The following is a 10,084-nucleotide window of genomic DNA, read 5'->3' on the forward strand; positions in this document are numbered from 1 at the left end:
CCGCGTCAGGCCGGGCGGCGGCGGCGGCGGCGGCGGCGAAGTTTTGACAGCTGCTCCAGTTGTTGTTGTGGGTTCCGGGCTGCGCGAGCGCCGGCCCCTCAGCGCCCGCCCTCCCGGGCCGGGGAGGAGGAAGTTTTGCGGGTGTGCGTGTACCACACACAGACACACACACACGACCGTGGCCGTCGCGCGAGGGCCGCGCCGGGTCTCCCCCGGGCGCCCCGCACCACAGACCTCTCAAACTCGCCGCCGTCTCGCCCACACACGGCCGCCGCGACGCCCCCGCCCCCTCCCCCACTCCTCGGCCCCGCCGCCCCCCGCGCGCCGCCGCTGCCACTCACAGGGCTCGCTCCGCGCATGCGCTGCCCGCGGACGCGCCGCCGCCGCTGACCTCACCGCCCCTCCCCCGTCTCCCCCCCTCCCCCTGCCGGGCTCCCCTCCCTCCTCCCTCCTCCCCGTCTTCCCCCCCCCTCCACCCTCCACCCTCCACCCTCCACCCTCCACCCTCCACCCTCCCCTCTCCCTTCTCCCGCCCCGCCTCCTCTGACGCGGCGGCCGGGGCTGCGCCGCGACTCCGGCTCCGGCTCCGGCTCCGGCTCCGGCTCGGGGAGAGCGCCAAGCTGCGGAGGCGGCGATCCGGGATCGGGGTCCAGGGAATGCGCGGCCCGAGGCGGCGCTCCGACTGCGCCCGAGCCCGGCCGCGAGCCGGCGGCCGCTAAGCCCGCACGGCCCCCCGGCGCGCCGCCCCGCCGCCCACCCGCCCCGCGGCCGGAGGGACGGAGCCCGCCGGCGCTGCCCCGGCTCCCGCGGGCCGGGGAGGCAGTGCAACTTCGCTGTGATCCAATTCCAGGGAGAGTTTCGTTATTATAACGTCACGTAAGAAATGGGCCAGAAAGGGCTTACCGAGCTGTCAGACAAAAAGAACGCTGACATTTTGAGGCACAAGACGCGCAAAAAGACACCACAACACACCAGTAAAAACCCAACAACTTGATTGTAACGTGCAGCGTGTTGCGATGCGCGCAAATCGGAGGGTTTCTGGGCCAGCTCCCGATGCGTTTACAGGGTCAAGGGGAAACGGGGCTAGAATGAGCAATGGGGGACGAGCGCTTGCTCGGAAAGCGTAGTGGCAAATGCGGGCTCCGGGACTTTTTCTTCGCTTGGGGCGGCAACTCCTCTGTGCTCTCCTTTCCATTCACTGTCGATCAGCACACGTGAACTGGGGGAGAATTCAGGACCCGAGAAGCCTTGGCAGACGGCTTGGGACGAGCGATCACTTCGGGAGCATCGCCGCTAGGCCGGACACACTAGGCACTTTCCCATTAGGATTCCCTTCCGTCCTCGGGTGGAAGCCTACCGCTGCGTGGTCTGGCTTCCCAGCTCCCGTTCGCTTCCATTTCTCCCAACAGCCAGAGCATAAACTTTGAATTGTGCTTCCTGTTTGGGCAAAGTATACGCGGCTCGATTTCCAAAGCCTATTCTGACTACAGGCAGGTGTTTTGTTTTGTTTCGAAATGGCTGAAATGAGGACTATAATAAGATAGTCATTTGAATGCCTGCAGGGTTTAATCCTTGCCGGTTTGTTCAAGTTTACTAAATAGACAGCCACGGGAATTCTGAGATTGGGGAGAAGCTGACTGGGTAAATGCAGACTATAAATTAAAAGCGTCTGACTATTATAAATAGAAACACAACGTGTATATGCCTAATGATGAATTTATGAAGTGGAACATTTAAAGTTTTTTCAGTGCTCATTCTTTCTCTGGCATTTTTTTTTCCCCCTGCACGTTACACTTTAAGGAAAGTACACTTTCAAAAATTGGATTATCGATCCACATGTTTACCTGTGTTCATTACGGAAATTAGAGCCGTCACTTCCAACTGTCTCATACGCACAAAATTATATGGCAGGATAATTTAAGTGTCAGGGTGCAGAGGACAAGTCACTCCTGCTGGAGAGAAGTTTTAAAAGGGAACAGGGGACTGAGAACAGAAAAGGGAGTAGAATGAATGAAAAGGGAAGAAGCAGAGGTCTGTGCAGGGATGCTTCTAGAAAGAAAAGATGAAGGATACCAAGCCCAGCCTTAAATCTCCATTCCTTCAGCTATGGTGAGGCAAGCACTTGGAATCTGTTTTAAAAGGACAGCAGGCTGTTGGCCCGAAGTTATCATGGGCAGAGCAAATAAAATATAACTCAGGATGCACAGGAAGGATACAAAAAAATACCTGTTTCACATAAAGGTTTTCCAAAGGTGTTTCCATGTCTCCGATCCAAATTTTGGAGCTCTGAGACCGCGGTGGTGAAAAAAACCCCAGGAGTCACGTAGCTCAAGTTACTCAAGATTATAAAGTCAGAAAGGCACAGGGTGTCTGAAAGCACCAAAAAGCAAACAAACAAACAAAATCTACTTTTAATAAGTACACATGTAGCCATTTCTAAAAACATGGTCGCTGTGCACCAAAGTGTTAGCAGCGATCATCTCTGAAGGGGTAGATTACGAGGGACTTTCACTTTCTATATTACATTTTTCTATAATAGTTGAATCTTTTAGAGCACATGCAGTATAATAAGGAATGTGTATTAAATATTTAGCATGTGGTTTGGGGGGTGAGGATTGCTGTCTACACCAAAGAAAAAGCAACATCTCAGGAATCAGAGCAAGATAAGAGCCTCAAAGGGTCTAGCAAACAAGTGATGGTAAATAAAAATTCACAGTACAGTAGCCATTCTTACTAATTGGAGTCCTATAAATGTCATTGATATGGTCTTTATTTAGAGTTTGTCTGTTTTTGCTTGTTTTGGTGAGTGTAAAATATTTATAAGACTCTCCCGTAGGCTCACTACTAATTAATGGACTCTCTCGTTTTGTTTTCCCGTAAAGTCTTAAACTCCTCAGGGTTTTTTAGGAACCAAACTTTTATAGTTGTAGAAGGAACACTGAAAACTTCAATTCTAGATCTCACAATCTTTGTCTTCACATGTTTGCTGTTAAACTTATACTTTAAAAAGGTGTAGTCATAGGCTGGCATTTTGTGTCCTTTTTCAGTAAAAAAAAAAAAAAAAAAGGTTTTTAAAAGAACTTCAGGGGCGCATGGCTGGCTCAGTGGGTCAAGCATGCAACTCTTAATCTAGGGGTTGTGAGTGGAGCCCCGTGTTGGGTGTAGAGATTACTTTAAAAATTAAAAATAAATTAAGAATTTCAATTCCTGAAAATCAGTACATATTTAGTCCATAGTGTGTTTTTAGCTTTGAAAATTCTAGTTGCCTTACACGAGTTATTTCAGTAATGCCTACCATGTACCTAGTAGACAGAAAAATTAAGGAAGAAACCGAGAAGTAATTAAACAGAACACTCACCGTCAAAAATAATTTGTGCAGAAGGGTATGAGGCATGAGTGTATGTTCTGCAGCACACTCCATATAGATATGAATCTTGCCCTCTAGGGGTCTATATTTTAAGCCTGTCAGTACTTAACAAGATAAACACAAAAAGGGCAGGCAGGCAACTGAAAAATAAACATGGGAAAACATACAAACAGGAAGATTAAATATTTACATCCATTGTGTACAAGACCATATTTTTAATAGAAATGCATCTGGGGATTTGGGGGGAGGGCAGAGGTGGAGGAGGCAGCAGACAGCTATGTCTATTTAGGATACAAAAGCATTCTGCCAGCAAGTGTTATAAACTCCTGGAGACCCTACCCCAGCCCCTACACACGCACCACCACCCCCCCCCCACACACACACACACACACTCTTAGGTTCCTCTCCTTTACTGATAATACAAGACTACACGAGTAGTTTGCATTAATTTCCTAACGTTGCCACAACAAATGCTGAAAATGACAGAAATTTATTTTCTCACAGCCCTGGTAGCTCGAAGACCAAAGTCAAGGTGTTGGCGGGGCTGGCTCCTTGCGGTAGGCTTTAGGGAAGAATTTGATCGTTCCCTGCCTGTCAGCTCCCAGTGGTTGTCCATGATCCTTGGGGACCTCGGCTGTAGGTACATGACTCCAATGGCCATCTTTTCTGCATCTCTGTGCCCTCACATAGTGTTCTCTGTGTATGTGTCTCTTCTTGTAAGGATACCAGTCGTGTTGGAGTAAGAGTCCAGCCTACAACAGTATGACCTCCCGTTAATTGACTGCATCTGCAACAATCTTATTCCAGATAAGGTCACATTCTGAGGTTTGGGGAAGGATATGAATGTTGGGGGGACGATATTTAACCCAACTGAACTACCAAGCAGCCTATATTGGTGTCTCCCCGTTTAGCAGATTCATATATACATGGTTAGAAAAGTTTATATAGGGGCACCTGGGTGGCTCAGTCCGATAAGCATCCAACTTTGGCCCAGGTCATGATCTCTGAGTTCATGAGTTGGAGTCCCGCCTCAGGCTGTCGGCTGTTAGCGTGGAGTCCACTTTGGATCCTCTGTCTCCCTCCGTCTGCCTCTCCCTGTTCGTCCTATCTCTGTCTCTCCTCTCCCTCCCTCTCTCCCTCTCTCTCTCTCTCTCTCTCTCTCTCTCAAAAATAAACATTAAGAAAAAAGAAAAAAGTTTACATAATAGGTTAACTGCATGCAAACTTTTCTTGGCACAAAACATTCACGTTTATTTCACATCGAATCAATCTATTTGTAGGATAAATAAAATCAAAGTGAATTTAACAATAACAGTGCCTACAAAGTAAACAGTAAAATTATGACTTAGTAGTTCCTTGGTTAGTTCGATCAGTGTAAACATAGGTCAAAAAATGTCAGCCCAACATGTACCATTTGGGGCCTGTTTTAAAGGCCAAAGACTACGGTGGCACCTGGGTGTCTCAGTGGGTTAGGCGTCGAACTCTTGCACTGACAGCTAGGGGCCTGCTTGGGATTCTCTCTCTCTCCCTCTCTCTCTCTGCCCCTCCCCCCCTCAAAATAAATACACATTTTTGAGAAGTAAAATAAATCAAGATCGAAGACAATGATGAGATCCTCACTTTCTAGTGGAAATGGAACTCAAGAGTCCCACCCATCACCCTTCGGGATGAAGTCTAAATTTCTCGGTGTGGCCCCCTAAGCCTGCCACCCTCCAGCCATCCCCTCCCCCCCCCCCACTCTTCCCCCTTCCTCCTTACTGGGTGCTCCAGCCTTCAGAGCCACCTTTGTCAGACGTCATTAGATTGTCCTAAGCCCCTTCCTCTGTCATGTGGCCAATTCCTGCTTCTTTAGACTTCACTTCCATCCCTGACCACCACCCTCCCCCTGACAATGACTGTGTGTCCCCATTGATGTTTCTACAACACCTGTGCTCCCCACCCCCCCCCCTCCCGCAAGGATCTCAGGGCCTGGAATGTATCCCACCCTCGATGTTTTGTAACCCACCCTACGCCAGGTGCGGATGGCTACAATTGTCTGCCTTATACATCTTTTATCTCTATGATTTCGCAGCAGCTCAATCAACAGTTGTGGAATAAGTGAAATAAATGGGAAAATATATGTTAAGTGTCAGAAAAAGAGCTAAGATGATCCTTTACAAGCGTGTTTATTCCCCACCCCCACACACACCAGGAGGGTTTACTTTTCAAAAAGAAACTGTATCTTTATAAACAATGTAAATATGCCTACCTTGCTACAGTTTATGCTGATGGTTACATTTTACATTTCTATAAAGAAACAGGCGGTCATCTTTGCCCCTCTTTGCCCCTCTGTCCAACATTTGTTAGTGTCATTCTTCTCAGTGTTCTTGGCTTTCTGAAGCCTGGGCATGGAGGTTCACACCTGTTTCTAAAAGAGCCTCCAAAATCAAAAGAGGTCAAAATAGTTGTCCACAGTCTTCAGAAAACATATCTGCTTAGAAACATTTCTACCAGTGAAGATAGTGTTGAGGGAGAAATGATTACAGAATAACATATATAATATGTGCCATACAATCCATTTACGGAAAACTGTATAAATCCACAACAATCTATATATAAATCTATGTGCAAAGTAATAATGTTCATCAAAATGCAAACAATGGGGGTGCCTGGGTGGCTCAGACAGTCGAGCGTCCAACTCTTGATCTTGGCTTAGGTCATGATCCCAGGGTGGTGGGATCGAGCTCCGAGTCGGGCTCTGCGTGGAGCCTACTTAAGATTCTCTCTCTCCCTCTGCCCCTCTCCTCAGCTCACGCTCTCTCAATAAACTAAACTAAACTAACATAAAATAATAAAATAAAAGCAATCTCTGGGCTGGAATTGACACTTACTTTGTATTTTTTTTTTAACTTTTATAATGAATAGCTATTATTTTTACAAAAGCAAGCAAGTTGTTTTTCAAAGAAAAAGGTTTTTTTCTCCAAAATTATCTCTATCTTAGCCTTAATTACATTTCACTTTCGCTGATATTTTTTTTTTCCTTTTCTTTCTTGCTATCATCTTGTCTGTGGAAACATATTAAAACAGTGCCTACCATACAATCATGACTCCTGACTGGTATAATCAGGTTCAGAGTTCTATTTCTCCTCCCCTTGGGGGGGAGTTGCTATTAAATAAACTTAAAAGGGGTTTTCCCAGTGAAAGTGAATGGAATGATTCTCTTTCCCCTAATCTTAATAATCTTCATCGTCATCACTTCCAGCTGCTGCTCCGCCTAATGCCTATGGAAGTTGTGTTCATTTGGTGCAAATCTCTTCCCCTCCCTGGGTGTCCATGTTCCTGTCCCTTAGAGTTTGCATTCCATTGAACACACTGGGTGCTCACTCAACATTTATTTTTTAATTATTTTGAGAGAGAGACAGAGACAGAAAGCGGGATGGGCAGAGAGAGAGAGAGAGAGAGAGAGAGAGAGAGAGAGAGAGAGAGAGAATTCCAAGCAGACTCCCCGCTCAGCACACAGCCGGATGTGGGGATCTCACAACCCTGGGATCCTGACCTGAGCCAATATCAAGAGTCGGACGCTCAACCGACTGAGCCACCCAGGTGCCCCTCGATAAATACTTATTACACCGAAAAGGGTGCAAGCATTACCCCAGCAGGCTCCATTTGAGGAAAGGAGGGAGTGAGGAAGCAAGGGAAAGAGAGCTACTGGCAGGGAGGAACTGCAATTCTAAGGGCTGAGGGTCGGGGGGGGGGGGGGGGGGGAGGGGGGCGCCTTACATTCGCCCCCTGCAATAGTCTACCTTCCCCGCCTCTGGGAGGCTGGTCACTTTCACTCGGCTGCAAACATTTCCCCAGTTTGCCTGTAGGTCGTCAGCGTCTTTGCCTCCCTTGTGTTGACCCGCCTTTGCCAGCTCGGTGACATCATTACCATGGGAAGCAGGACATCACACACCTGCCACCTGAAAGACAGACCGTAGACACCGTTAGGAACCTGCCAGACGGCACAGAGGGATAAGGCGGCCGCAGAGGCAGAGGCGGACAGTAAAACCGAGCTAGTGTTACACGGTCCCGCACAAGGAAGCGAAGCGAAGCGAAACACTGTTTCCCTCTCGAAGCCTGCAACAAACCTCACAGGAGCCCCGGCTCCGTCTGGAATTGGAAGTGGGTGGGGATTTTCACCTGCTCTCCCCTCCGCCGCCTCCAAAGTTCCAACGAAGCCCTGGGCCCTGGCGCATCCGGGAGTCCCTCCTCTGCCGGGTGACCTGGTCTGACTCCCGCCTGCCCCCGGGGCCTCCCAAACTCGAGGCATCCTTCTGTGACCTCATTCTCTGCCCCGGGTGCCCCGTGCCACTCTGTGACTCCATCAGGGTAACACCCGCTTCGGCTGCCACGCGTCAGACGTGGGGAGCCGCCTCGCAGATCAAGCTGGGGGAGTGGTTGAGGGCTGAGCTCTGCGCCGACCGTCGCCGCACCTGACCGTGGCGCGCCTGCTTCCCCGCGCACCGGCGGACGGGCCTCCGGCTCCTTTCCCCCCCCCCCCCACCCCCACCCCCTCGAGAGGTGTCCGAGATCGGCTTCCCGGACGCCCCCGCCGCCGCGCCTGGAGCGTCCCCGCGGCCCGGCTCGGCGGCCGATGGCCAGCAGGACCGCAGCGGGGGCCCGGCTGCCGGAGCGGCCGGGGCCGAGGCGGCGCGCCGGGAGCCCGCGGGCGCAGGGGAGGCACCTGCTCCGCAGCTTGCCGGCGGCGCAGACCCTGGCCAGGGTCATCCGGCCTTGCTACGGCCCCCACGGCCGGCAGAAGCTCCTGGTCACCGCCAGAGGAACCACCGTGCTGACGGGCTACGCCGCGGCCATCCTGCGCGCGCTGGAGCTGGAGCACCCCGCGGCGCGGCTCCTGCGCGAGGCGGCCCACACGCAGGCGGAGAGCAGCGGCGACGGCGCGGCCTTCGTGGTCCTGCTGGCGGAAGCGCTGCTCCTGCAGGCCGAGCACCTGCTGCGCGCCGGCCTGGCCCGCTCCCAGCTGCGCGAGGCCTACGCCGCGGCCACCGCGGAGACCCTGGCCCTGCTGCCCTCCCTGGCCATCCGCTCCCTGGGGCCTCTGGAGGATCCGTTTGGGGCCCTCTACTCGGTGGTGAACACCCACGCCGTGTGCCGGGCCGACTGCTTGACCAAGCTGGTGGCCCACGCGTGCTGGGCCACCAAGGAGCTGGACGGCGGCTTCCGACGCGAGCGCGTGGGCGTGTGCACCCTGCGAGGGGGGAGGCTGGAGGACTCGTGCCTGCTCCCGGGGCTGGCCTTGTGCGCCGAGCCCTGCGGGCAGGTGACCGCGGTGCCCGGCGGCGCCAGAGTGGCTCTCTTTGTTTGCGGCTTTGGTCCCGCCAGTCCAAATGCACCGGCCACGGCCCGGCTCTCCGGCCCCGCTGACCTGGCCACGTTCAGGAAAGGAAGCGAGCGGTTGATAGAAAAGCAGGTGGCCCAGCTGGCCAGCGCGTGCATTAACGTGGCGGTGGCATGGGGGGACATCGATGAGAATGCCCTGACGCAGGCTGACAAGCACAACATCATGGTGATTCGAGCCAGGTCCCGGAGGGATATGGTTTACTTGAGTGAGGTGCTGGGCACACCTTTGATGTGTCACCTGCTTCCTCCCCCGAAGCCAGGGAAGTGCCGGAGGGTCTACCAGCAGGAGCTGGGGGAAGGTTTGGCCGTGGTGTTTGAGTGGGAATGTCCGGGCACCCCTGCCGTTACCTTGGTCCTCAGGGGGGCCACAGCCCAGGGGCTGCAGGGCGCGGAGCAGGCCGCCTACCATGGCATCGATGCCTACTTCCAGCTGTGCCAGGATCCCAGGCTGCTTCCGGGAGCTGGGGCCACAGAGATGGCTCTGGCGAAAATGCTCTCAGAAAAAGGAAGCAAACTGGAAGGGCCTAATGGTCCTGCCTTCCTGGCATTTGCACAGGCCCTTCGGTCTCTTCCTGAAACCTTGGCAGAGAACGCAGGCTTAGCCGTCTCCCAAGTGATGGCAGAAATGAACAGAGCTCACCAGGCTGGCAACTTCCTAGTAGGAGTGGGGGTCGAAGGGATAATAAACGTGGCCCAGGAAGAGGTGTGGGACACCCTGACAGCCAAAGCCCGAGGACTCCGGGCCGTAGCTGATGTGACACTGCAGCTCGTGAGCGTAGACGAAATTGTCGTGGCCAAGCAAAGCGCCACGTATCAACGGGACTCGAATCCTGTCCCCAAGAAGGCCAAGGGATGCCTATTTCCTGTAAAAGACGAGCTCCTTGGAACGATTGAGTAGCAACATCCTCAATAAAATGGGGATGGCCAAGGAAGGCACAGTCACCCCCGAAATGGATGTTTGCCGTGTTTTATTCCCTCCGTGTTTTGTACTGTTAGAGTCCGTTTCTTCAGACAAAAACAACATAAAGGACCATAAGATAAAAGTCCTTTTCATTGATTTATGTCCTTTCAGACTCTTGGCTTTTTTCATTTCCTGTTTCTCTCCATCATAGTCTGTTCCTTTCCTCCAATAAGAGCAGGATTTACTTGTATTAAAAATTTTTTTCAGGGGCGCCTGGGTGACGCAGTCGGTTAAGCGTCCGACTTCAGCCAGGTCACGATCTCGCGGTCCGTGAGTTCGAGCCCCGCGTCAGGCTCTGGGCTGATGGCTCGGAGCCTGGAGCCTGTTTCCGATTCTGTGTCTCCCTCTCTCTCTGCCCCTCCCCCGTTCATGCT

At 52.4% G+C, this 10,084-nt stretch overlaps 1 protein-coding gene and 1 long non-coding RNA gene across 2 annotated transcripts; one reads left to right on the forward strand and one right to left on the reverse strand.

Annotated features, from left to right (window-relative positions):
* Positions 1 to 975: 975 nt before the first annotated feature.
* On the reverse strand, positions 976 to 6,125 carry LOC102899818. Its single transcript, XR_002154085.3, has 5 exons — positions 5,616 to 6,125; positions 3,870 to 4,119; positions 3,359 to 3,507; positions 2,227 to 2,370; positions 976 to 1,437 (listed from the first exon to the last, which is right to left on the reverse strand). It is a non-coding gene; the product is annotated as an uncharacterized LOC102899818 (long non-coding RNA).
* A 1,016-nt stretch (positions 6,126 to 7,141) lies between these two features.
* CCT8L2 (chaperonin containing TCP1 subunit 8 like 2) lies at positions 7,142 to 9,704 on the forward strand. Its single transcript, XM_006944157.5, has one exon. The coding sequence runs from the start codon at positions 7,983 to 7,985 to the stop codon at positions 9,645 to 9,647; it is 1,665 nt and encodes a 554-aa protein (XP_006944219.4). The 5' UTR covers positions 7,142 to 7,982; the 3' UTR covers positions 9,648 to 9,704.
* Positions 9,705 to 10,084: the final 380 nt, after the last annotated feature.

The sequence above is a fragment of the Felis catus genome, chromosome A2 (genome assembly GCF_018350175.1).
Source record: "Felis catus isolate Fca126 chromosome A2, F.catus_Fca126_mat1.0, whole genome shotgun sequence".
NCBI classification, from domain to species: Eukaryota; Metazoa; Chordata; class Mammalia; order Carnivora; family Felidae; genus Felis; species Felis catus.